Source organism: Acanthochromis polyacanthus, chromosome 12 (assembly GCF_021347895.1).
Source record: "Acanthochromis polyacanthus isolate Apoly-LR-REF ecotype Palm Island chromosome 12, KAUST_Apoly_ChrSc, whole genome shotgun sequence".
Taxonomy (NCBI): domain Eukaryota; kingdom Metazoa; phylum Chordata; class Actinopteri; family Pomacentridae; genus Acanthochromis; species Acanthochromis polyacanthus.
The window spans coordinates 4252016-4279855 of record NC_067124.1 but is presented as its reverse complement, the minus strand read 5'-3'; the positions used below and the strand labels follow the sequence as shown (position 1 = coordinate 4279855).

The following is a 27840-nucleotide window of genomic DNA, read 5'->3' as shown; positions in this document are numbered from 1 at the left end:
ACCTGTAAAACTGATGGCAATAAAACGTGGTGGGGTAGGAGGTGCATTAACTTTTACTGAAGATTTATTTCACCTCGTCCACGAGTTGATTTACTATGAAGTTTTAATTTATTCAGCTTTAGTCCATCCCAGAGCATGTGTTCAATAATAGATCAAAAGGATAATGATTGTTTCTCATGCAGAGGGCTGATGGTTGTTACCTGGTTTTACTTTTCATTTTATTTTTCTAAGCAAACATCTCACATTTTAGTCAAATCAAACGCAAAGAAGTACCGTAAGTTTACCCTCACTTCTCTCTGCTGCCAAAATGTTTTTACGGTCATCAGCAAGTCCGTCATCCTGTCACTCTGCCCCATCATAAAATCCCAAACAGATAATGTTCCACCTCCTCTCCCAGATCCTGGCTTACAGAGAAGTGTCAGACTGCAGCATCAGCCTTAAAACTGTCTAACTTTCACTCTGCTTATGTGCACATATGTCTGCGTTTGTGCACACGTCTGAGTATTTTTCTTTTTCGAAAGAAGTTCTATTCTGCTGCAGTGCAGTAAAATAATGGGGTCATCCTTGGACCCAAGATAACTGACATCAGCCAAACAGTCATGTGAAAAGATGAAGCCTTTGGCAACAGTAATGTGGATATTTATCAACAGATATTTTCCCTTTTGGTTAGAAAAAAATCTAGCCTCGCAAACATTGTCTTATAAAATATCTCTGTTTACACACAAAATGGAAAAATGACTCCAAACTGTAATAACTATGCTTGGTAAATCTGCCTCAACAAATCCCAAGAAGGAAGGATCTGTTTGTTGTTAAACTGGGAATCCAGATGTAGAGGCTTTTGCAGGGTGAGTTGGTGTGGCAATGCCAAGATGTAGATTTGTAATTACTCGTGCTAATCAAACTTAACAGATGGTGGATGTGACCAGCCTTACTGTTGTTACTGTTTGTGGCTCATGCTTCAAACACAAAGCAGCAATGGACGTGAGCAAACAGAGGTGTGACATCATTGCTTCCCAAACTGTGAAAGTTGAAAAGAATCTACACTTTGAAATGGTTTTGAAACAGTGAAGTGACCTAAACGTGTGTTGACGCTAAATGAACATAAAGGAAAATGTTTTTATTGAAAAATATTTGTTTGTTTATTTGATAGGGACAGAACAACAAACATTGTTACATTAACCGATGTCGTGTTCATAGGTCAATAGCTGACAGCTAATTCGCAGACCTGGTCCCTCACACATACAAACTACAGAAAATACAGATATTATTAGTGTAAAGCTCAGAATGCAGTGTTTTAGTTGTTTGACACCAGTAATATATTCACAATGTAATAACACCATCTTTTTTTCCACCTTTTTCTCTCTTTCCTCCATGTTATCCACAGCTATGCTAAGATCCACATTCCCATCATAGCATCGGTATCGGAGCACCAGCCCACCACATGGGTCTCCTTCTTCTTTGACCTTCACATCCTCGTCTGTACTTTCCCAGCAGGCCTTTGGTTCTGCATTAAGAACATCAATGATGAGCGTGTGTTTGGTAAGCATGGATCACTCGCCTCGTCTAAAAATTTGAACATACTTGATGGTGGTGACATTTGCACCCCAGTATTTAAAAGATTAGTTACCAAGAAAGAATCAGCTTGTCTGTTGAGGGAACCAATAAATTCCTTAATGGATCTTTCATTCTTGGTCAGATCTGTTGCTTTTTCACACTCTGTAGGCATCTACACTGAAAAGTAGCTGGTAGTGCTCCAAACACATCCTAACACAGTCACACAAATGTTAACAACAAGAATGGCTCAAATGTTTTAAAGTAATTTGTTAGAAAATGTTTAACAAAGTACTCTGAGACAAATATGCACTGATATCACTAGGTGAGCATATTTAGGGCTTCTTTTGTTTAAACAGGCTTCTCTAGTGTTGATCACATAAAAACAACAGGTTGTGTTACTTATGTGATAACAGTAATTTTTGCCTTCTGCTAATGTTAAGCACATACTCGCTTATGTGACTTCTGCAGCTGCTGAAGTCCCACTGAGAACAACTCCTATTTATTTCAATAGTGACTGATTCTGATTTAATTAAATTTTAGCAAGCTTCATAACTACTGGCCAATAATAAAAAAATAAGGATTTCACCGTTACAATAATAATGGCTTTTATGCAGTCGTCACTCAGGTGGAATTTGGGCTAAAATCACATTCATGTCTTTGACAATAACTAGTTGAACAGTTATTATTTTGCTTTAAAAAGCTCCGTAAAACATGATGAGAGATGTTGTTTTAAGGTGGAAAATCTCATTTTAGTAATCCACTGTACATACAGGTAAGCATCAAAGTCAGTACTTTGAAAATAAAACAAGTATTTTAACTCGGCCACTCTTCATATGACTGAGTTATTCTAAAAGCAGGACAACATACCCAAAGACTGAGATAACTGATGAAACTAAAGCTAATTTCTAACTTCCTGCCTTGCAGCTTACCTGCAAAAAGAAGATAAGGAAAATAACAGCTATCCTCCTGTCAGACTGCTTGTTCTATTCCTGTGAACTATTTTCAAATGATGACAGTAATCTAAAAAGCTTGACTTTAATTTGGTCGTGAAAAGACTTGATAGTCTGGTTTTGAATTAAATGTTTTCTGACACTGAAGGCAACCAATCTGTCGGTCTGTATGCAGTGAGACTTACAGAGGCTCCTAAGCGCTATTCATTGTAATATAAGAAGAATAAGAATAGCATGTTTGGTGTAGCACTTTCCATTTGGCTTTCCATAGTAAAAGAACACAAGAAGAACAAAATACAAACTAGAGAGCAATCTCTTGTTGTGTCATGGTTGGACTTTATTTCATCTCAAATCTAGTTGTTTTCATATTTGTATACTTATAACTGAGTTGTTGTTTTTGTTTTTTGCTGTGATACAAGTAACACGAGTATGTGACAGAGCATGGTGTTAAATAATTTCATTCCCCAAGTTCAGCTCTAGGAATATCACTTACTAAATACCTTTATTTCATATCTACTAGGATTAGTGCTTTAGTCCATCACCACTTGAGCTGGTGGTGGGAGTTCGGCTCTCAGGCTTCTGCTGCTTTTTCTCTCTCTGATTGTTTGTTTTGTTACAGTCCTCAGGCATCTTATTCAGGGTGTCCCTCCTCTTGACACAATGTACCACACACTGTTAAGTAAAGCTGCAAAGTGATAGAAGTAACTGCAGGGAGAAAAAAATCATTAGTGTAAAATTGGTGGCTCATTTTCACAGCCAGGGCTCTACGTATCCACTCTCACTCCTGGAGCACTTTGGCACTGTGCACTATTACGCTTTTCTGACTGATGAACTGGGGTTTTAATGGATTAGTTTAACATAAAATGCCCCCACAGTCTTTTAAAAAGGTTAGAATTCATCACATGATTCAGTACAATTATTTTTTTGAATCGTTTGCCAACACCACGCACAACTTTAATATTTATTATACATTAGTACTTTGTATTACAACTCAGCCTTTTGAAGTTGTACAAGCTGCATGAATTCCATTTTTCTCTAGTCTATAGTTGTTGTTTATACTTAGCAAACAATGTTATGTTTTGCAAAGAACATATTTCGTCCCACTCAGTTCTCTAATAATTAAATTAAAAAACCTTTTTCCTATCAAAAATGATAAATTATGTTCAATGTTCATGCTAAAAACCGATGTCTCAAATGTTGCCCTTGAAAAATTCAGCATCTATGCTGATCTATACATTATTTTTTAAAAACACGATAGGTATAGGACTTTCAAAACAAAAAGTTTAGGCACTGTATACCATAGTGCAGTTCTCTAAAACAAATGTTCCCCTTGCTGGGCTTGCGCTAGCTGATGCGCCACGGCGCCATTGGCACAACGTTTTGCTGAATGATGATCAAGATTCGGGTGGCTCCGACCATTTCCGACGCCTGCCGAAAGAAAAAGTTTGTTTTTCTTATATTATCGCTCAGGCGTTTCGAAGAAAAAGTAAGTCGAACCCTTTTTCTGTTGCTTTTTGACTGCGCCATTGGCGGGGCGATGCGCCAATGGCGCTGTGGCGATCGGCTAGCGCAAGCCCAGCCTTGACATGGAGCATTTAGGTGTGTATGAAGCTCAGTGTGCAGTGTAATAACATAGCAGATGAGATAAATGCAGAGCTGTGGGTCATATCCATTCATTCAGTCAGTGTCCATTTGTCTGTAAAACACTAGCGTGTGCTTGTCTCTGTCTGGTTATCCAGTTTCCTTTATATGTCCTCTCCTTTGTTCTTTTACGTTTTTCCCACTGCCTCATTATCCCGTGTGTTATAGAGTTGATGTGGTTCATTGCACAATTCGACACTTTAGTTTCCATCCGTAAACTTGTTTCTATGTTTCCAGTGAAGCTGTCAGTGTAGCTGCTTGAATGAAATGGTCTGATTTAGGGCTGCACAATTCATCGAATATTAATCAACTGCATTATTGAATGATTGTAATGCTCTGCACAAACTGTACATAGAGAGCAATCAGTTTAGAAAAAATCGCTTGGTTTTAGCTCCATGTAAATCTGACACTAGATAACATTATTTCACTCTTTTCAAAGTAACTTCTGGTCACACACCTGTCTGAATTGTGTGTCCTGCAGTAACTGTGTGAGGTTTCTCTGTATGTAGTGTTTCATGCTAGCATGTACTGTAACCTGCATGTGAGCTGTAGAGAGAAGATCTCTAGAGATTGATGAGTGGATGTTTAGCAAGTGATGCCCTGCTCTGGATTTGGACCACACGGTCATCATACTCATTTTGACAGACTCGAAATGAGTATGATGATGATTCATGTGGTGACATGAACAAATAGAAGCGCTCTAATGCTGGAAACTGAGGGTTTCTAGCATCAGAAACCCTGATGCTGAGGGGAAGCCGTCAACCTGAAGAAGAAATGGTGTCTTGCTAGCATGAAGAAATTTCACCTTGACGTCTTGTTTGTAATTCATACAGTACAGATAATAGCTGATTAAAATAAGATGTTTTTGCTGACGTGAAGGTTAATCTGTGTTTCCAGCTTGTGACAGAAAATGTTTAGGAGCTCGCTGCCAATATGAAGTCTCGTCACCTGCCCTCTCTTAGCTAGTCAAGTCGTCTTTCTGTCTGCCCTCTATTCTGTGCACTGCTTTCTTGTTTACTTGTTTTTGCTGCTCCTCTTTCTCTTGACAGCTCTCTTCTTGCTCTCTACCTGTTGCCCTCTCATCACTTCACACAGACTCTTTGATCTCATTTTGGCTGAAAAACACTTGCCCATTTGAGTTTGTGTTTATGTGCTGTTCTTGTCTTTCTGCTGTTCATTTTTTCTTCTTTTGATCCCGTCTCCACCTGCCAGTGAAGTATAGCTTATAATTAGTATTGTAAAAAGAAGTGCATGATTCTCATGTCGCTGTCAAACAACAGGCGCATTGCCCCTGTAATCTGAATCGACAGCATTAAATTGAAGTAAATTGGCTGAATGAATTATGTGTAAAACTGAAATGAAACTCATCAAGCTTAGACTGTAACCTCCTCTCTCTCTGCCCCACTGCTTTCCTGTCACCAGTGGCCTTGTATGCTATCAGCGCTGTGTATTTTGCCGGTGTGATGGTGCGGTTGATGCTGACCCTGACTCCAGTGGTGTGCATGCTGTCGGCGGTGGCCTTCTCCAGCGTCTTTGAACACTACCTGGGTGACGACATGAAGAGGCAGAGCCCGCCTGCAGAAGACAGCAGCGACGAGGATGACAGGAAAAACGCAGGCAACCTCTACGATAAGGTCAGGGCTCGTCAGAGAGTAGAGACTGTGTGTGTGATGTGTCGCCATCTTCACTGCGGATCAGTTATGTTGTTAGTGTATATATATGATCGTTGCAGAAGATGATGCAACACTAGGACACTGACCAAATGGAGCAAGTAGTATTTTTGTATTTCATCTTATTGTTTTTGGTTTGCCAGCTGAAATGTTGCTGCTTTTATCAGCTTTATCCAAGCCTCACCAGCTGCAGCAATGAGCGTATTCGGGTGAAAAAGCTCTAAAAATCCACTGTGTACAATACCTAGTTCCAGACAAACACAGTTAGCAGCTTGAGGGTGAACTTAGAGGGCTTCTTAGCAGAATAAGACATTTATCAAAGGAATTACTTTAGAGCTACAATAACAGTGAGAATGGGACAGGAAGCAGTTACCTCAGTACCTGCTGGATGTGCAAACAAGTAGTGTGACTCACCAGATGTAGGCTGTGTGTTTAAGCTTACCATTAGCATCTTATTTTAGGTGGCTTTGTCCTTCTTTTCTGCTATCTGCATGTTTTTGGTGTATTATCATTTAAATGACAGCGCTCATCTCCCTGCATATTTACTGCTTTGAATCAACTCTGAAGCCATTTCCTCCGCTTAGATCCAAGTCAACTGTGATTAATTCATAGAAATATAAATAAACCAGGCTTTTCTTCACTCACCATAGCAGGATGTGCAGGCTAATTGAGACGAGCAAATAAGCAAAGGTTTGGAAAGTTACAAGCTTCAACAACTTGTTTTACTGCCCTCCAGTGGCCAAAAGAGTAATGCTGCTTTAAAAGCCAGTTCATGCTTTAGAGGTTGACTGACCGACAAATACTTCTGTCCAATCATACTGGTACAGTCAGTGTGACTTTTTAGTCTTTACGCTGTATAGCAGCTAGTTACACAACAGCTCATGTCTATAATTATTTCTAACATGTGCCAGGTGTTATGGAAGAGCCTGCAAAATCCTGGCTGTATCTGTTACCCTCCTCCTCTCTCTCATTTCCCTTTCTGGGGAAACAAATGGTACTGATGTCCGGTGTTTTTGTCATTCTTTTGCTGCTTTTCCTGCAAATCGATACAGTGGAATAATGCATTAAGGTCCTATCCCAAGTCTGCTGACAAGTAGAAATAAATGTGACGCTATAAAACAGCTCCAACGGTTAATTGTCCTCACAGAGGGAACTCTGACAGACAATTATCAGCTCTTCAGTACATTTACTGCTCATTTTTACAGCATGCATGTCCTTTTGCAGTTTGAGTAACCTTTACAAGTTCTTCTGACCTGCAGGCTGGAAAGGTGCGTAACATGTGTCAGAGCAGGAGAAGGCTGAGGAGGGCCTGGGCCCCAACATCAAGTCCATAGTCACCATGCTGATGCTGATGCTGCTCATGATGTTTGCCGTCCACTGTACCTGGGTCACCAGCAACGCCTACTCCAGCCCCAGTGTAGTCTTGGCCTCTTACAACCATGATGGGTGAGAATTCAGCTGTAATTCACACTATGGAGGTTTGACCAGTATTGTTGGAGGAAATATTTTCTTCACTGTTGGTAAGACTGACTATTTATGAAGGATTCACCTGAGGCATTGAGGGCCATACTAATGGAGATGTTGCTGAGTTGTCACCTCTGTGAAGGACACGCTCGCTAAATAACCAAATTATTGTGCAGCCATGCAGATAGGTTGGATTTCTTTGTCCACATATTGAGGTCTGGCTGAGACTTTTCTGCCTGCACTCTAATACAGTGGAGTTTTGTTTGCAGTATTCAATTTCAGCAATGAAAAATGACTTTTAAAATGGTAGCCTCTCGTTCTGTAATGGTGCTCTCAGCAATACACAGACTGTGTTGTCATCACTTTTTAGAGGAACTACTCTTAACTGAACACAGAGTTTTTTTTTCAATACTGTACGTTTTGGTGGATTAGAAGACTCTGGGCCACTGGACACAGAGGTGTTCCTACCTACCACATGGTTTTACATGTTTTTCCTTATAATTCTGTTAGTTGGGGCTTTTTTTTAATTAAATTTTGTTCTTTCTGTAAATGAAAAGAGGCATTTTAAATCCTCTCTAAGCTCCCTGTCACCAGCAGATCCACACTGACGCTCCTTTCTACAGATATCACAAAATACTCCAGCATTATACACTCATCTGAAGAGACTGCCAACAAATGGAAACTGTCATGCAGCTTCTGTTTTCCAAAGCTAAGCTGTTCTGCTGTCCGACATATTTAAACACATCACACAGCTGCAGGTTTTGTTGAGGGGTTGAACTGTTTCCTAAAATCACATGACCAGACCTGGAACCATCAGCATTTCTCATCCGCACATCCTCGACTGTCCTCAACAGCTCCCGTAACATCTTGGACGACTTCAGAGAGGCCTACTACTGGCTGAGGCAGAACACGGACGAGCATGCCAGAGTGATGTCGTGGTGGGACTACGGCTACCAGATAGCAGGCATGGCCAACAGAACCACGCTGGTCGACAACAACACGTGGAACAACAGTCATATAGCACTGGTGAGTACTGCTCTGCTTTCACTGCATTTCTTTCATTTTGTTTCCTGCAAACAGATTCTACAAATGCAAACTTTAACCTTCTTTTATACACCAGTTTACTAGTCAGAGAGATTTCTACATTGTTTTATAATTTAATACATGAAAATCCAGTAATTCTCTCCGCCTCGTTGCTTCCTTTAACTGTGTTTTGTACTCATTTTCTTTGCTTCTGTACTTTATGTTTGATAGTTTTACAGCTGGTAGTTAAGTGTGCTCAGCCTTCATATGGGGCCCCAAAGGTCGATGGCTTGTCTTGGTGTATTCCACCACCAAGTGGACATAGCATTAGGTACACTGCACTGTATACAGAAGAAAAATGAGAAAAAGCTTGGCTAGCCTAACACTAGAGGCACCCCACAGATTTGTACTGCACTCCATCATCTAGAAGGCAATTCCACTGGTTACTTTTTATATTCAAATGCATTCACTTCAAGTGCCCAGATTATTTAAAACAATATTTAATTCCATTTAGATCTTTATATAATTTGAGACATGTGTCTCAAATATACTTTGTTACTTCTAGGACCAATAAAGCAATTGGTAGACTCTCATTTAGTTACAAAGCTCCCTCAGATTGGAATGATCTTCCTACCTCTGTCCGCTCTATAATGTCCTTCAATTTGTTTAAAAATGCTCTTGTGCAACATTTTCAAAATGTTTGTAATTGTTTTTGAATTTAGTTTTGCTCGTTGAATGGGTTTATCTATGTATGTGTGTATGTGTATTTTTTTATATAATTTTTGTACTAACCTATTTTTCTTTATTCAGTTTTTTTTTTTGTTAACTTTGAGGAGAGTTAATAGCCCTGTGGGGGTGTGAATGTTTATATGCATGGTGTGTATGTTGTGTGTGGTAGGTGTCTGCTTGTGTGTTGGATAAATTTAAAACTTTATTTTATCTGTTTTTCACTTGTTACAGTCTGTACTGTGCAATGCATGTACTGTCTCTGTCTTATTATTTTGTTTAATGATTAGGACCCCCTCGAAAACGAGATGATTCATCTCAAGGGGTTATCCTGTGAATAAAGAATTGAAAAGAATGGCCCATATTAAAGCAACAAAGAGTCAGATATTTTGGAATATTAAAATTATATTTTATATTTTAGCATATGAGCCATTCACCAAAAACACTGCACCTACACTTAACTCTACTTGTCAGTGTGTCTTTGTTAGAACCTCCCTGTCTAAATGCAGATGTTTCTGACCTTCATGGCTCTTCTTTGAAAAGGGTTTGTGATCACTTCTGCTTCAGGAGAGAAAAAGTCAAACACAGATGGAGAAAATAAACACAAGTCAACGTTTGTCTTGTCCCACAGCCGTCTTCCTACCCGCCTATCTGTGTAATGAGTTACTCAATACTTCCAGTATTTTCAAACTGCTGCGTGTTTGTGTTGCTACAGGTGGGAAAAGCCATGTCCTCCAATGAGACCGCAGCCTACGAGATCATGAGGTCACTGGATGTTGACTACGTCCTCATTATCTTTGGAGGCGTGATTGGCTACTCAGGCGATGACATCAACAAGTTCCTGTGGATGGTGCGCATCGCAGAGGGGGAGCACCCCAGGGACATCAGGGTGAGACAGACACACACACACACACACACACACACACACACACACACACACACACACACACACACACACACACACACACACACACACACACACACACACACACAGTGTCTTAGTCTGTGTTGAGTAACTTGTATGAAGAGTATTAAAAAGTGTTTCTTTCCCCACCTTCTTTCTTTATCTCACCTTTCAATGCAGGAAAGTGACTACTTCACCCCCCAGGGAGAGTTCAGAGTGGACAAAGCAGGCTCCCCCACGCTGCTCAACTGCCTTATGTACAAAATGTCTTACTACCGCTTCGGAGAGATGCAGGTATGTCATCGTTAATAACTGTTCTGCGTATTGTATGTCCTCATGTCCACTTGAAACTGACAGATATTTCAGTATTATTAGGATTGGAGGCAGTTTGAAAAAGGAATAACTTTACCTGCTTTCGATTCTGTTCAGTTGGATTTCCGGACGCCGCCAGGCTTTGACCGGACACGCAATGCAGAGATCGGCAACAAGGACATCAAGCTGAAGCACTTGGAGGAAGCCTTCACCTCAGAGCACTGGTTGGTCAGGATTTATAAGGTCAAAAAGCTGGAGAACAGGGACCGTGTGGAGCACAAGCAGCAAGGCACTGACACCACCAAGCAGAAGTACACCTCCAAAAAGGTAAGCTGGCATCCTCTTTAGCTGCGTCTGTGTCCAGTCTGATGCTGGCACTCTTACAGCGACTTCTGTGTTTTTGTTTGATAGAATCAGCTGCATAAAGGAGCGTACAGGGCATGATGAGAATGACTCAGAGGTTCTTTACATCAAATTGTGACGTTAGTCAGCAGTTCCTACTTGTATGTGGATAAAATATTAAGTAAAATATGTTTTTCTGTATTTATTATGTTACCAACATGTGACTTTGTCCGTCTTCTTTTTGTCTTTTTATCGTATTATTGTTCTGTTTTATTTCTTTGTATTTTTAATTGCATGACCTTATCTGCTTTATTGCAGTCTTTAAATGTTTTGTTTCCTGTTCTACTACAGCACCAGTCAAAAGATTAGACATTCATTCAAGGATTTTTCTGCATTTGTTCTCATTTCTACATTGTCAAACAAAACTGAAGACTTTAGAACAGTGAAGTCTCACAATAATACAAAACTGGCTCCACTAGCCAGCTCCTTTGTAACGGCTGAAAGTGCTTCTTTGTGATTACAGCCTGTTATTTTGTGTAAATTAGATTTGATCGGCAGTGTAGGGATGTAAACAAATCCATAATTCCAACATGAACAGCTAGTGTGCACTGAACAGCGTGATGGGCGTCTGAATTGTTGCCGCTTGGTGCAGCTTTACATTCTATGTAGAACAGGAGTGGTTTGGGATGGGTCACTGTCACTTTCAGTCAGAGGCTTTTTCACTTTCATTATATACTTCAACTTTACATAATGTGTGTCTGCAGCTTTCATACACACAACTCTCAGCTGTTAAAGAAAACCATGCAGTAAGCGTTATTTCTGACTTACTGTCTACGATGTATTTTTCGCAGCTTTTTTTTTTTTTAACTTTGTATTTTCAGAATACAAACACAACAAACATGATACCACAATTAGAACCGGGGGGGGGGGCACTCTCATTTTGATTATAAATCCAAATTATTACGTGTCCTGTGGTGTGTTATCCATCATCCTTTTTTGGAAGTCGGTCCATTTTTCCCAGCGTTGATGATAAGACTTTGCTTTGTTTCTTAAGTAATGAGTCAGTTTTTCCATAGAAAGAATCTCCTCTACTAATTCCAACCAGTTAGTGTAGGGGGGTTGCTTTTCAGCCAGTTCCTGGTGATGGTCTTCTTGCTTGCCAGTATCAGGATTTTAAACAAGCAGACGTCCTTCGTGTGAATCGTACCTTCCGGGATCAAGCCTAAATACACGATCCGTGGGTCTTTAGGAGTCTTACAACCAAAAATCTCATCAGGAGTCTGCATAACTATGTCCCAAAAAGGTCGTATCTTTGCACAGAGCCAAAAGATATGTGAATGGTTTTCTCAGCTTTTTTTAAGGACATTCATTAGATTTTGCTGACAGCTGAACTTACACATACATTCTTGATCTGCTATTCAAAGTGTCATTTTTCCCTCTGTCAGACCGCCAAGAGGAAGCGGGGATACATCAAGAACAAGCTGTCGCTCAAGAAGGGCAAGAAACTGACCAAGAAATCTTTATAGGAAGTCCACCACCACCGGAGGCAGACTGTGGATGGGAGGGAGGAAGAAAATCTTACACACAGAACTTTCAACAAAAACACGCAGCCGCAGCAACAGCAAAACAAAAATCCACCAACCAACATGATTAAGGAACACCGGAGCTTCTCCAGACCCCTGTCATCCCGATGTCTTCATGTCATCTTCACCCAGGAAACCACAGAACGTGCTGAACCCCAGCTGACCTCTGACCTGATCAGCGAGGTCAAGGAGAAGAGACGGAGGACAGGAGGTGTCGGCAAGTCCGGGATCCTACCCCACACCGGTTTAAACCTGAGGAACTGTGACCTTTGACTCGCTTTTCTTTTTGTACTTGAACGTGATGGGAGACGGAGAGCAAGAGAGATTAGCTGTCCTTCATCCAGGGACTGTTTGGGGTGGCTCTATGCATTGCATCATTCACACAGATACAGAAAATCCATCACTCTACCATGTCTCAGATTCAGTACGAAAAGCCTAAACCAAGTGAACATTTTCTTGATAAACGTTCACCTCGTTCTGCTGCGCTGACGGGACACATTCTTTGAGGATCATTTCTGTTTGTAGGATCCTGGCCCTTATTTTCATAGTTTTCATCAGTTCTAACACTGTCTCACAGTGACGGAAACGTCTCATCAGACAAGTTGTAAACAAACCTTCAGGTTGAACTGTACAATTACGGCCCACTTTTTAATTAACTTCCATCACAGTTCACAGACCACCTCCCTGTTTGGTCTCTGACTGCTGGACTTTACAAAATTCTGCCATTTTTCTCAACAATTACTTATTATTACAGAGACTCACTCTCTCAGTTTTAGGAGTAATTAAAAGGATGTTGCAGAAGTTTAATAGAAACATGTTTGACTCCAAGAAGCAACTGTTTGAAATAGTGGTAAAAGTTGGAGCATCACTGTGAGGAATCCTAACTTTTAGTCTCTACTATGGAAACTGTAAAAACACTGGAAACCACATTTCCCCTAATGCAGCTGGATCTTAAAATCAGTTGCATACAGCTTTAAAAGTTTTTTTACAACCTGCCTGATCAGCTGACTGCTCGTTTCTTGACTTCTTGATGACCAGAAAGATGGCCAGAACTATGAAAACAATCAGAAATATCCTTAAAACCATGTGCATTATTATCTGTAGTGTCCATACTTTACAGAGAGACGACCAGGGTTGAGTTTAACAGTAACATATCTCTATTGGGAAGCCATGCCAAGAAATGAGGCCTACTTTTTATCAAAAACCAGTAATGAATGAATGTGTTGTTCTCTCAGATGGACACAATCCGTCTCGGTCTGTGAGCAGCACAGAAGTCCCACAAGTAGCACCGTACCAAACAAACAGGTTTCCCACACAGCCAGGTGAATTCCACTGAGTAAGACTGAGTGCACTGTCACAAATCATTTGGGAGTCACTACCAGTTTAGAGTTAATCCAGTCCATGTGCTTGCTTTTTGTTTTGTTAGCGGCTTATGCTAACGGGATGTGTGTCACGTCTGTCATTGTGATCATTAAAAAGCCATTTGAAGTGTAGCGCTTATTTGCCCTAATTTGAAACCCTCTTCACCTGCCAGTGCCGCTGAAAACAATGTGAAGGGAAATCAGCAGCGCAAACAGCCAGCTGTTAGTCCACACAGCCTGCTGTCAGTGCGTCGTGTGTCAAAAGGTGTCCCCGAGGCCCGAGTCCCTTTCATCTCCTGTCACAAGTCCTACTGCACTGTGTAGATACCAGACGGCGTCTCCCTGCACAGGTACAGTACCAGGATCAAACACCTGCTCTCACTGCTCACCCCCTGTGAATTCACAAATACGTCCTCAGAGCTGTCAGCAGCTTTTCTGGTTTCAGAGGGTTACAGCAGCATTGCATTCCAGTGGCTCTTTTCAGTTGGATGAATTGTCACTGGTTTGTGATTAGTTTCTTCTGTGAACCAAACCATTTATCATTTAATCCGCCTGATTCCCTTTCTTTCAAACACACGCCTCCATCTTGTGTGACCTGACTTTGATTCTGTTGAGCGGTTTATTCAGAACACCAACGTCAGAGACTCCAGGTGGAGAGGACAGAAAAGGCCTTAAAATAAAAAACAAAAAAGATCATATCGTCTCCAGAGCTGCACGGTCAGCGGCTGTATTTATTACAAGGACGATGGAGGCTGCGGTGATCAAAGCGAGCGCAGCGTCCTATCTGTAATGAAAGGATTTTATTTGGTTTTGATTTTCCAAGTCAAAGGTTCTTCCATCAATTGTAATGCTCTGGATGCAGGTGTGAGAATGAAACATGCCTTTTTGAATAAAGAGGTTGAAATAACGCTCGTGTTTTGATTTCTGGCAGATTTTCATAAAGACAGCAGCCTCTCAGGGCGATCAGACGCACCCTGAGGAGTTTGCTGAGGCGGTGAGCAGCTAGATTGCAAACAGGACGTCACTGTGATTAAGACCTTCACCGCACATGGCAACCAAAAACCTCGACTGCTCTGAGTCAGGCCGAACTAAAATGCAGTGAAATTGCAAATCGTGGCAGATAAAACAAAAGCTGTTCTTATTGCCAGCGTGGCTTCCAAACTGGTCATCACTTATTTCTTGGTGGGTTTGTGGTAATATTTGGCGGTCGTGATTTTGTTGCATTTTCGACTGTAGGTGGCGCTGTGCGGGCCAGTGACCTGAAGGATAAAGTGTCTGACTACAGATCAGAAGCAGGAGCAGGGCGCTGAACGTTGTCAGACTCCTCACTCCCTCTCCACAAACTCTTTAATCTGCTACCATCAGAAGAATGTTTCATGAGTTTTGGAGGAAGGACAGAAAGAATGACGAAAAGCTTCCTTCCTCAGCCGGTCAGTTTGTTGAATTACTGCTGAACATAAAGACCTATTTGATTTGATTTGAAATTAGAATAAAATGTGACTGTGCTCTCAATGCTGCAGATGTACAAACAGTGTTTATGACTTTAGTTTCAGCCTAGGGGTGACTGAAAGCACCGTCTTTCCACTGGTCCTAAGCAGCCAAAGAAATTGTGCATTTCACAATAAGGCTGTGAACAGAATCAATGATAATGTGGAGCTAAAACCTGAAGTGAGTGAAACCAAAAACAATAAACAAAGCCCCACTCATCTGTTCACCAAGAATGACCTGCTGAAACAGAAACTGGTCGAAGAAAAACACGGTCTTACCTCCCTGTCCTAAATTAAACAAGAGAAAAACCAATCAACCAGAAAGTGGCTGTGCTCACCGTTACACCAAACCCTCCCAAATCACAGACGACTAGCAACAATGAAGGGTGCTGACGGTGCTGTTGGAAGCAGGCCCTCTGACCCATAGATACACACATCACGTACGTGTATATGTCACAACTTTAGAGGAGTAAACAGTGTTTCAAAATAACGGGCCATGACTCCATTCTTTTTTCGTTTTGTGAATGTGACTAAAACACAGAGAACTCAGAGCTTCCAACACAGATGTTTTAATGTTTTATATATCAAATGTCACAGCAGTAATAACCATTCTTCAAAAATGAACAAACACAAATACACATTAAAAAAAAAATCATACAACTGCATTGACAAGAATGCATTGTTTCTACATGAACTGTTAGAGCTCCGCTGTCGAAGCTAGAATATATTCATACATCCAGCACACGACTGAGTGTATTCAAAACGCCACAATAAGCACCACAATGCTAGCAGACAGTCACACTTCCTTCAGGGGTGAACAGGAGTTGAGTGGACTGAGTGACCTTTGGACAGCTGTTCCTAAGTGGACACAGAACATTTTAGGATTTCATACATCAAACGGAACAAACAAAAACATGATTATCTATTGATCGCCCACGTTATCGGCAACTGGACGGGGTAAAATTAGCCTGCATACTTCACCAGCTGGTTTATTTCCAATAATCAATCAACCTGTATTTCTACCTGCTGTTGCACAATTTACAGTCATCAGCTGCTATTCACACGGCTGAGGCTTTTTTCTTCTCTTTTTGCCCAATAACAAAATCTCATCAATCAACTGTCATTTTCAACATGAACCAGAACATTTAGTCCTGAACAGAAATCAGCTTCAGGTCAGTGTATTAAAACCTCTTCTTGAGCATTAAAAACCTTTGTTTTAAACGCTAGAGAACATAATTGTCTCTGTGGAAACACAGCCTGCAGTTCAACCTGAACCAGGAGGAAGGTTCTGCTTTTACTGGATCTGCTGGAAATGGTTTGTTTTGGTTTAAAAAAGTAATGAAATCTGATTTGTAAGCTCAGATGTAGTTAACACATAAGTTCAGGGACCATTAGAAAGTTAAATCTGACCTTTTTTCTGTTTTTACAGTTCCTGGCTGACAAGTGGTGTCATTTTGGGGATTTGTTTTTTTTTTTTTTGTTTAAACAGAAAACGCCTTTGTAAACTGCTGCGAGGTTTTTCTGATTCTTGTATTCTTTCAGGTGTGATTTGCTGCCTCAGTGCAGAGCTGAATTAATTACCATTTAAAATTTAAGATTAACATGCTGCTCCAGCTGAGATTTTGATTAGAATTAAAACAAAATAATGAACTAAAGCCAAATTAAATGAAACATTTCAGGCAAACTGACACAGCTGGAGTTGAAGAGCTGCCATAACCTCTGCACGTCCCAACTGTTCACGTCTGGCTAAGGAGGCTTTTGTCAGAACCAAGAACCACCGCTGTTTGGAGAAATAAATGAAGTCTTTGGAACCTGCAGAGTGATGGAAACAACGGAGCATGTTCCAACATGAGCCTAAGCAAGTGAAGCGTACAACTTTTTTAACAAGAGACTTCATAAATCAAAGATTCAGCTCAGATCTGTCAGAAAGTCACAGTCAGGGCGTCCCAGTAGCCGGGACCATTTGCTGCAGGTCCTTCCTCCACTCTTCTACCCACAATGCCGTTCTTTTTTTCCACTGTCCTCTATAATAAGGCCTTTTTTTTAAAGAACATAACATAGTCTCTACTGGCAGCTACTGAGTGACTCTACATTTGTGATTTTCCATAAACTATTTGCAGCCAGTGATAGAAATATCCTGATTCTCATTTTATACCTAATGCTAACTCAGATGATCTTCTGTGTGGAGCAGATGTTGGAGCTCATCACAGCAGGTAGCTGCTTTTAGCCCTGTTGTTGTGCATGCTGACTCACTGCCATGGCTTTAAGGGACACTGACTGGAACTGAATCATTGCTGATGTTTAGTGCTTCATGTGCTTTTCCTGCTTTGACAAATCAAAACATCTGCTGTGATGAAGCTCCGTTTAGAGGAGAGTCCACACTCACAGCTTAATGACGGTAATAAAATATGGCTACTGAGTGATGATGATGCGTCTGTTCGCTCAGTCAATCTCCAGCTCAATCAGCGGTTTGAAGAGAGCACATTAGCCGACACACTAAACATTCACTGCACACAATCAGCGTTAATTAGCTGCAGCTGACAGCATCGATCGGTCATTTTAACTGCCAGCTGTAGATGAGAAGCTGCTAGCATTAGCTGCATGTTTTTGTTATCAGTCTCTGATCATATAATAACCAGGAGGGACAGAAGGTTCCATTCATTCCATTCTGCTCAACAGGAAATGGAGCTGGAGTCCAGGCCATGTGATCAGGATAAAGTCAGGTTTGAATGTCATGGTTAATTATGAACATTACTGAGCAACATCAAATATACGCAGAAAGTCAGTCACTGCATGACGCAAAAAGTTACTGCACTGATTCTAGCGATGTGGAAACAGACTGAGTTTGTAATAACGGTGGGTACCATCTTATTGTGGTTTCTTCATTCTTCCCTCACTCAGCCTTTTCCATTCCTGTTCAGCAGTCTATTGATCTGAAGACGTCCGAGTGTCCCTGAATGCACCAAGTGGAGCTGAAAATCCTCCCTGTAGTTCTAATCATTAACAGAACTTAGAAGCTAAATGGTCCTGTAAGCTGGTTTTGATGATGTAGTAAAATGAATGGAAGAGTCTGAAACATGCAGAAATCCTGGTGCTGCCCCTGAAGAAGAAGAAAGGACAGGCTGCTCCACGTCTGGGAACTCTTACCCGCTATTATTTATCAAATTCACTGAAACGTTCCCTCTAATATTCACGTCACTCTGATTCCTCTCTGTCCATGGCAGTCTCAGATCTCACATTTAGTCGTCGTCTTCCTCCTCATCTCCTCCAAAGGACAGGAGGCTGTTGTTTTTTATTTTCTTTCCAGACTTCCCCTCCTTCTTCTCCTCCTCCTCCTTCTCTCCTCCGTCGCTCTTCTTCTTTTTGCTGGAGCTGGCAGTGATGCCCTGGAATTTGTCTGAGGAGGAGCGCTTGGCTGGTTTCTTAAAGAGGATTTTACCGTCAGGAGGAGCTTCAGCATCTGAGGACCAAACGGAGGTTTGTGTGGAGTAAGTTTGTGCAAAGGCAGGTTTTCATTTTACATGCTCTCCGCTGCCTTTACAAAATATAACTGAACCATTTTCAAGTTCAGCAGTGATGTGATTTAGTCATTTAACTTCACTGCAACATCTTCAAAGTGACATAATGAAGACTCGTACCTTTCTCTGTACCTCCTCCAGCACGCATTTCAACCTTGATCTTCTTCACCTCCTCTGCAGTCAGGTCTCCACCTTTTAGGACCACAACTTGAGGTAACTCATCCTCTTTATCACTGCCGCTGTCATCATCCAGCGTTGGCATCTCCTGGCGCTGAGATGAGGAACAATAAACACATACGGTCGGTTACGCGTTCCATCGGGTGTTTAAAAATGTCTATTCATGCTGGAAAAAAGGAGTTCTCAAGGAAAGGTGGTTTCAATTAGTGTCACCATCCATCACAGAGGTTGTCACGTTTTAACGACGCTGAGTTATTACAACATTACAACACAAACCTTGCACCAGTGAAGTTAAATCTTAAGTGTGAAAGCACCATCATTAAAAAATATTGCTTTATCTGCTTTATGTGTCTCTAAAACACATTCTTCCTTCAGTATGTTTAAGTGTTTTGTTCAACAACGTCTGGGGAAAGTTCACTGACTTGTCTTCTAACGGCTGCTTTTTGCTATGTAGCACAGGATGTACTGCTAATTACAAATCAATCACTTTGACACCGATGAAAACACCAAAACCCGAGCTTTACCCTGAGATTTTAGAACTTATTTATGAACATGTTTTTGCAACGGAAATGCATATAGGAGACAATGACACCGCGGTAGATCACATTTAATCTAAAAATAGTCAAATCTGGTCACGTGTTTGTCCACATTTGAGAGATATTGTAATCTGATTAGGGATGTAATGTTCAAGTTATGTTTCAGTTCTGTATTCGGAGTTCTTGGATTTGGAACGTCACAGAGCATTACTGCATGACATAATCCAAAGCATGACGTCACAAACATGGTGACAGCATTAAACAGGTCATCTTTCCTTGGTATCTAGGTGTGCACATTGATAGCTGACACATACAGGTGGAAAGTGTTTGGACCAGAATCCATCAGCACCTCCATTTTCTCAGACAACTCAGGCTTTTTTTGGTGTCTGTACAGAAATTATGTTGATTTTTACTGTGCAACAATTGAGTCTACACCTAGATACGGGTTTACCGACAGTCAGATCAAACACTCAGATTCATAACCTGGTGAAGATGGTGAGTGAGATCATGGGTACTGTGTTCTGTTGAATTTAGGCAGGACGTATAAAGTCCTGCCGTGCAGACTCAACTGTTTAAAAAACTGCTTTATCCCTCTCAGTCCAGCTCATTACTGAGCAGTCAGGTGCAGCTAAACGAGGTTTTGTAGTTGAAACGAAATGTGGATCTCCATAATCGCAATTTATATATGAAAATTAGATATTTTTCAGTGTTATTAAAACATCTCGTTGTTTTTATAACACATTTTGTAAACGATTGGAAAACTTTTTTGTCAGTGGAAACTGCACCATTGGTACCAACAAAAAGAAAAGGTTCTTCCACTGTGGAAATACAATCCCTGGCCTTGTGCTCAGTTCTGTGATTGGAAACGCTGTGTAGCTGCTTATTATCAGGTAATTACGAGACACACTAGCTGTTATCAAAATACTGGGTTAAAACAGGGGTTTTGTCGTGAATGCAGTGCGGTTATAAAGATTGCAGATTTCGGATAAATGAGCTAGCGCGTTCCGGTTCCGCTGCTACTAGCTAAAACGGCTAACCAAACGATCAGATAACGTTACCTTAGTGTCAACATTGGGTCCTTCTTTGTAGCCAACATCACTTTTAAACTTCTTCAGAAAGGACGGTTCCGCCGGTTTCACCCACGCAACACCACTGGCCTTATTTTTATTCATTGCAAAAACGCAAAACAAGACAAGGAGCTGAAAGAAATCCAGGCCTTTCACAGATTTCGGAACAGGACAGAGCTTCACCAAAACACAACGTACGTCATTAAGATGTGCCGCGGCGCGTCATGTGACTTTACAAGTTGGTATGATTGGTGGATTGAAAAGCTGTTGTCAAGTTAACGTAGATGTGACCGGAAAAACTATTTCGGGGTTGAAATAAAATTATGCAATTAATCGGAGTAAAAACAAAAAACAAAAACGTTTAACAGTAGCAAATGTTTGTTAAACGCTGAAAATGTCAGAATAATGTTGCCATGATAGTTCAGGTCACCAGGGATTAATTCAATTTCTGGCCGGGGAATTGCCATTGCTGAAAATAGGTCATTGATGCTCACGTACATTCAGGAATAAACACCTGCATGAAAGACAATGGCTTTGTTAGACAGTGTGCAGTAATTATCTGGCTGCTTAACCCTCCTGTTGTATTCATGTAATGGGCACCAAAAAATATTGTTCCCTTGTATGAAAAAATACAAAAATTCAGCAAAAAAATTCCCCAAATTCCTGAAAATTTGCAAAACCTTTAGAAAATTCTAATAATTCCTTAAGTTTTCCTCAAAAATTTTACTTTAAAAAATCCCCCAAATTTAGCAAGAAAATTCTTGTAAATATTTGCAAAAAATGAGAAAAATCTTTCAAAAATCTTCAAATTATCTGGTTTATGGCTGCCTTATGGTTCTGCAGTAAAATACAAGGATATTGGTTAAAGATACACAATACCTTATGTGAGATTACTAAAACATCAATACCCTTTAACCCAAGGCTATTTATTCTGGGAGATGATTCTATTTTAACTGAGCAAGATGCATGCATTAAGAGCTGGATCCAAACGAGTGCCATGATTGCTAGACAAATCGTTGTTAAAAACTGAAAGAAGGATACACCACCATCTACTCATGAATGGTTGATGGAAATGGCCAAGGTGGCTGCATATGAAAGAATGTCATATAAGCAACTGGGGAATATTCTTTTATACAGTAAAAAATGGGATAGGTACATGCAATACATAGGATATGTTTGAATATACTTGGTTAGGTGTGATTATATCTCTGTGTGCAACCGATTGGCATTATGATGTTTGTGGTGGTGCATCCCTTTTCTTGTGGACAAGGAAGAAAAACAATGTAAATGAACCCCTGTTGTTTATAAATTTATGCAGAGTCTGTCCGGACATCAAGAGGCAGGGCAACAGGACTGCAAGTCGTTAGGCTTGTGGAGATGGACATGTGTTGGACCGATGGACATGTGTTGGATCAATATAATGTATGGACCTTTTTCTTATTATTTATTTATTTTTAAATTGTGTGGAAATTGAGGGATTATGGTGGGATGGCCTAGGGGAGGTGGAGTGGGTGTGAATGGTGGGGTTGCATGGTTTATTCCTTTTTGCCACTCTATGTACGGATATACTGTTGGATAAAAGAAAATCAAATAAATTATAAGTATCAAAAAACCTTCTTTTGTTTTCTTTAAGAACATTCACAAAAAAATGAACCAAAATGCCGCAAAATTTGCTGCATTTTGTATCATTTTTTGTGAATTTTCTTAAAGAAACATTTTTTATACATTTTTTTTCCACCAAAAAATGTTCAAAAATTTCCCAGAAATGTTGAAATGTGGACCCCAGCAGTTTCACTGTGAAAGTATGTTTTTCTCCACGTTTTCAAACTTTAAAACGGGTCCATTTTACCCCGCAGGACGACATGAGGGTTAAGTACACTGCCCATCCCTCCCAAAAAAGTTACACACTCTAATATTTCATTGGACTGCCTTCAACACATTCACTGTGACATTGTTTCAATAAGCTTCTGCAATGTCACAGCATTTATTTCTGTCCAGAGATGCTTTAATTTTCTACCAAGATCTTTAACTGATGATGGGAGAGTCGGAATGCTGCTCAAAGTCTTCTCCAGAACATCCCAAAGATTCTCAGTGGGGCTGAGGTCTGGACTCTGTGGAGGACAATCCATCTCATGCTCCCTGATCCACTCATTCTCAATGTGAGCCTCATGAATCCTGGCATCATCATCTTGGAACATGTCCATGAACATCAGGGAAGAAAAACTCCACTGATGTAAAGACCTGCTCATTCAGTATCTTCAGGTAGTCAGCTGACCTCATTCTTTGGGAACATAACGCTGCTGAACCTGACCAACCACAGATCATAACTCTAACCCCCACAGGCTGGTAGGCACTAGTCATGATGAGTGCATCACTTCATCCACTTCTTTTTTAACCCTGATGCCCCCATCACTTTGGAACAGGGTAAATCTGGACTCATCAGATCACATGACCTTCTTCTATTGCTCCATAGTCCAATATTTTTGCTCCATAGCAAACTGAATTCTTTTTTCCTGATTTCCTCCCTGATCAGCGGTTTTCTTAGAGCTACAGCTGTTTAGTCCCAATTCTTTGAGTCCTTTCACATTGTGTGTGTGGAAATGTTCTTACTTTCACTAAACCTAGCCATGAGTTCTGCTGTTGATTTCCTATGATCATCTAAGAGTTTGTTCCGACCACATTTGCTCTTGTAAGATGATGGTTCTCCACTCTCCTTCAGGTTTTAATGATGTATTGAACAGTTCTTAATATCATTTTAGTAGTTTCAGAAATCTCCTTAGTTGTTTTCTTTGATTGATGCAGGACAATGATTTGATCCTTCTGAGACAGATTAACATCCTTTCCAGGACCACAGGACATGTCTTCTGACATGGTTGTTTAAGAAATGAGAAGCTCCTCACTGCATCAGCTAGAGTTAAAGAAGTTGTTTCACCACTGCAGTAATTATCCAATGGAAGGATCTCATCTATTTGTTTAGTTAAATCCAAATGGCGACTTTTTTTGGACAGGCAGTGTATATTCGTCAAAAAACTTGGGTCTTGCACAGCTATTGGGGCCTGCTGTAATGTGTTCATTAAGGAGGCTCTTACTTTGAAATTTAGTTCCACCGGTGCGTGTCCTTTGCCTCACCCTTTACTCTGCTGTCAGGGAGGGCTTTTTCACAGCGTCTCGCCGTCTTCAGAGATGTTTTCGGGAACTTTTTACGCGTTATTAGCGGGTTTTCTGGGTGCAGCTGCCTCTCTGTCCGCTAAGCTGTCTCTGGGAGCGGACTACCTGAGGGAGATGTGTGAGTCCGGGCTGAGCGGCTGGACGGGACCCTCCTGCTGTGACTGGGTAACACTAACTCTGCATGACAGCTCTAATTTATTGTATCTCTCCAGGCATTCCTGTCTCTCTGAACAGTAGCTGGCATACTTCTTGTCATGGTTATGCCAAAGAGCTAATGTGTCAGCATGCATTCGGGCTACAGAGCTAACTACAGTTTTGTTTTGTGTTTCTGAAATTTAGTGCTTCAGTCGCCTAAAGGCTCAGCTGACTGCTGCTGATCCATGAACAAAGAACAGGTCTTCAGGAGGAAAGTTCTGTTATCAGAGGAAACAAAAATTGAGCTATCTGGCCACATTGACTAGGGATATGTTTGGAAGAGAGAAAATGAGGTCTTAAATCCCAAGAACACCAAACCTACTGTCAAGCATGGTGGTGGCAGTATCATGTAAAGATTGCAGGTTATTTTGCTTATAGCTAAATCAGTGGTTAGCTCTGTACTTTGTTGCTGTGCTTATACATGTGCTTATACAACAATAATTCACTATTAATTAAATTTAATTAAAGTTATAATAACTAGTACGAAATACATTTTAATAATGATACCAGCAGTTAGATTGTGTACTAGCTCAATGCACTGAAAAGCGTTTCAACCAGTAGTTTGGGATCACCCAGATTCATGTCTTTTTAGGTTCTCCATGAAAACTCTCACTTTTATTCATGTGCTAACATAACTGCACAAGGGTTTTCTAATCATCAATGAGCCTTTCAACACCTCTAGCTAACACAATGTAGCATTAGAACACAGGAGTGATGGTTGCTGGAAATGTTCCTCTGAACCCCTATGGAGATATTCCATTAAAAATCATCTGTTTCCAGCTAGAATAGTCATTTACCACATTAACTATGTCTACACTGGATTTATCTTCATTGAAAAAAACTGCTTTTCTTTCAAAAATAAGGACATTTCTAAGTGACGCCATACTTTTGAATGGTAGTTTAGGTTATATAAAGTCATGGTCAGAGTCATTAACAAACATTGGGCCAGACATATTTACATTTTTTGATAATGGTTGTTGTCGTGAGAGTATTTATTCTTTTAGTTTAATTTTAGATTCTAATCATCTGTTTAAGGTAAAATTTTATGTGTGTCTTGTAACACTTTGGAAACGTTAGAAAAACACTAAAAGCTCACACTAACATATTATCATGTCGTATTTGTGTGTAGAATTTTAAAGATAGTTGCTGAGGAGTAAATGCAGACTGGCACAGTTGACTCACAGGACACATTTTGAGATGTCGTATCAGGAAATAGAGCTGAACAATGAATTGATTTTCAACCAAAACTGCGAATGGCAAATTCCAAAGCCTGCAACACAGAATGTAAATTATGCAGCATGTCTGACCCAGAGGTTTAAACTGTCACGTCATTGGTTTTACAAAAGTCATGTTGATAAATGAAGTTAAATTAAAGCTTCACTTAAAAAATATACACTAGCAGTCAAAAGTTTGGGGTTACTTAGAAATGTCCTTATTTTAGAAAGAAAAGCAGTTTTTTTCAATGAAGATAACATTAGATGAATGATAAATCCAGTGTAGTCATTGTTAATGTGGTAAATGACTATTCTATGTGGAAACAGCTGATGTTTAATGGAATACCTCCATAGGGGTGCAGAGGAACATTTCCAGCAACCATCACTCCTGTGTTCTAATGCTACATTGTGTTAGCTAATGGTGCTGAAAGGCTCATTGATGATTAGAAAACCCTTGTAAAGTTATGTTAGCACATGGATAAAAGTGTGAGTTTTCATGGAAAACATGAACTTGCCTGGGTGACCCCAAACTGTTGAACAGTAGTGTATATTATTGTAAATCTAATTTAATTCACAACATTTGTTTCAAAAACTGCACTATTTCCCTAAATTGTTCAGCTTATAGTGGAAAGGTAAAAGTGTAGCACATATCATTGATGACAGGCGTTAATATAGCGTCAGACCAGCAGGAGATCTGTCCTCATTGCTGCTTTCATTTCCGTGTTTCAGCTCCACATCCCCCTGCGGCTGCTGTGTGGAGGTCTGCTGTTCATCTGTAATGCTGTCATGTGGACCTTTTTCTCCAAGGCTCTCCGTCTCTGCTCCTCTTCAGCCGGGGCCACTGTCACCACCACCGCATCCAACTTCATCTCCTCTGTGAGATTTCTGCATTCACCTCTCAGTGTTTTATTTTGCTTTACGTGACACATTCAGTGTCTTGCTGGCTTCACTTCATAATGAGTGTGCTTTTGTTTTGTGTCCAGGGCCTGCTGGGGAGGCTCATCTTTGGAGAGTCCCACGCAGCTCTGTGGTGGATGGGAATCTCTCTCACTCTGTGTGGACTTCTGGTGCTTCATGGCTCCACACCGCAGACTGTCTCACAGGAGGACAAAAAGGACAAGTGATGCAGCGTTTGGCTTGTTAGAAGCCTGCTGTGGAAGCACTTCCTCAGGGGCACATACTGGACTGTCTTAGACGCACAAAAGTGTAAATATTGCATGTGAAAGGAGGTGAGTAAGTGTCTTAACAGCTGAGCCTGTTGCTGACTGGGTCATTGAGATGTGCAGATTTGGGACAGCTTCATGTAAAATCTTTTTTTCCTCTTGAGTTCCATTAAAATTTAGATTTTTTTCAGTTTTTTTCACAGCAAATGTGCTTTATGTCACATCTTTTTCTGGAGTTTCAACAGAACTTTCTTCATATTAGCAGGGAGTGATGCTGAAACTTTGATTTCACAGTAAATGTGTGATTTTTATTGTATTTGTGTCAGAATTACCGACAGTCTGTCACAAAGTTGGGATCACATTTTATTGTTGTCATTTTTACAAACACAGGTTGGAGGTTGTACATATTCCAAACCACACAGTGCTCTGTTTTGTGAACTTCCAAGATAACTGGAACTGTGAGCAGGATTTACATTTTCAGTTGATACTATTTATTCCAATCATCTTAGAGCATTTCAAATCCACATAAAGTTCATATAGAGAAAGATTTCTCATCTCAGAATAACAGGAATTTAATATCTAGAGTTGAATGACAGGACTTTACTTTGGCGCCTCCTTGTGGTAGTTTAAAGAATGACACTGCAGAAAGCTTGGCTCACCAGCACGTATGAAATAACATCAAGCTTTCAGGGTCTAAACCTGTTCTGCTCAGGGTCTTTTGATTGCTACTGATATATGAAAGGGGCAAAGTCAAACTGAAATATTCCTGCTGCTGTGTGGAAACACTCGGGCCATTTATTGCAAACCTTTTGGCTGTGAAATGTGATGTTTCCTCCAATGATAACAGAACTATGTACACTATCAATCAGAGTGTTGGACACACCTTCTCATTCAGTGCTTTTTATTTATTTGTATTATTTCTACGTTATAGACTAATACTGAAGATGAACACTTTTTTGTCTACAACATCATTCCATATGTATTCTTTTATAGTTTTGATGTCTTCAGTATTGATCTACAAAGTATAAAATGATGAAATAAAAACCACTGAGTGAGCAGGAGTGTCCAGTCTTTTAGCTGGTAGTACATACAGGCCCGTCTCCTTGCAGCTCCACCGGCTGCAGTGGTCAGCTCTTGTTCGAGGCATCAGAAACAGGAACGGCACGATATAATGCACTCTAGTAATTGAACAAGTGAACTTTGAGTTAAAAGAATGGAGACATAAGCTTTTCTGCTTTCTTAGAAATAATTAATGAGAAGTTTGATACCACTTTATTTAAAAAAGGCTGCAACAAGCAGATCCTTAGCCTAGCTTAGCATTAAGTATGGGGGAAATTCAAGATGTAGATCAGATATAACCTGTTGATCAGTGAGCTTTAGACATGCTGCGAGGTCAAAATAGTTCCACAGAGCTGAGCTAACTGGTTTCCTGTTCTTTGCTGACTGAAGCTAACCTGCTACTGGCTGTAGGTTCATATTTAACATGGAATTAATCTTCTCATTCAAGTCTCAGCAAAAAAACGGCCGAGGGGTTTTCACTAAATGTTGGACTATTCCTTTAGGTTTATTCTGAAGGAATTTTGTGTTAAATAGACCCAGAGTATTTTTTTTTCATTTAATCTGTCAAACAAAATCAGCAACTCAAGGCAGTCTGAAACATTTGCTGCTCATGTGTAAATGCTCATTTTTCATCTGTGTAAATACCAAAGATGTAAAACTACTGATATATTTGTAATAAACAGATTCAGTTCTCATTCTTTGGTGATCATTAACATGGCTTAAAGA

At 40.3% G+C, this 27840-nt stretch overlaps 3 protein-coding genes across 3 annotated transcripts in view; 2 read left to right on the top strand and 1 right to left on the bottom strand.

The window, feature by feature from the left end:
- The window catches only part of LOC110966517 (dolichyl-diphosphooligosaccharide--protein glycosyltransferase subunit STT3B-like), a 75611-nt gene extending 61174 nt beyond the window's left edge, over nucleotides 1–14437 (top strand). The window contains 9 exon segments of the mRNA XM_051956414.1: nucleotides 1385–1539; nucleotides 5568–5779; nucleotides 7075–7087; nucleotides 7090–7261; nucleotides 8134–8305; nucleotides 9744–9917; nucleotides 10113–10226; nucleotides 10362–10571; nucleotides 12032–14437. Of these exon segments, the coding sequence (XP_051812374.1) occupies nucleotides 1385–1539; nucleotides 5568–5779; nucleotides 7075–7087; nucleotides 7090–7261; nucleotides 8134–8305; nucleotides 9744–9917; nucleotides 10113–10226; nucleotides 10362–10571; nucleotides 12032–12112 (1303 nt within the window). The 3' untranslated portion in view covers nucleotides 12113–14437.
- A 1133-nt stretch (nucleotides 14438–15570) lies between these two features.
- On the bottom strand, nucleotides 15571–20531 carry kiaa1143 (KIAA1143 ortholog). The gene is made up of 3 exons (XM_022215911.2): nucleotides 20307–20531; nucleotides 18656–18806; nucleotides 15571–18477 (listed from the first exon to the last, which is right to left on the bottom strand). The coding sequence occupies exons 1-3, from the start codon at nucleotides 20418–20420 to the stop codon at nucleotides 18257–18259; spliced, it is 486 nt and encodes a 161-aa protein (XP_022071603.1). The 5' UTR covers nucleotides 20421–20531; the 3' UTR covers nucleotides 15571–18256.
- A 1534-nt stretch (nucleotides 20532–22065) lies between these two features.
- Nucleotides 22066–27809, top strand: LOC110966516 (transmembrane protein 42-like). The gene is made up of 3 exons (XM_022215909.2): nucleotides 22066–23648; nucleotides 25622–25768; nucleotides 25876–27809. Exons 1-3 carry the CDS (start codon nucleotides 23499–23501, stop codon nucleotides 26014–26016), a joined length of 438 nt encoding a protein of 145 aa, XP_022071601.1. The 5' UTR covers nucleotides 22066–23498; the 3' UTR covers nucleotides 26017–27809.
- Nucleotides 27810–27840: the final 31 nt, after the last annotated feature.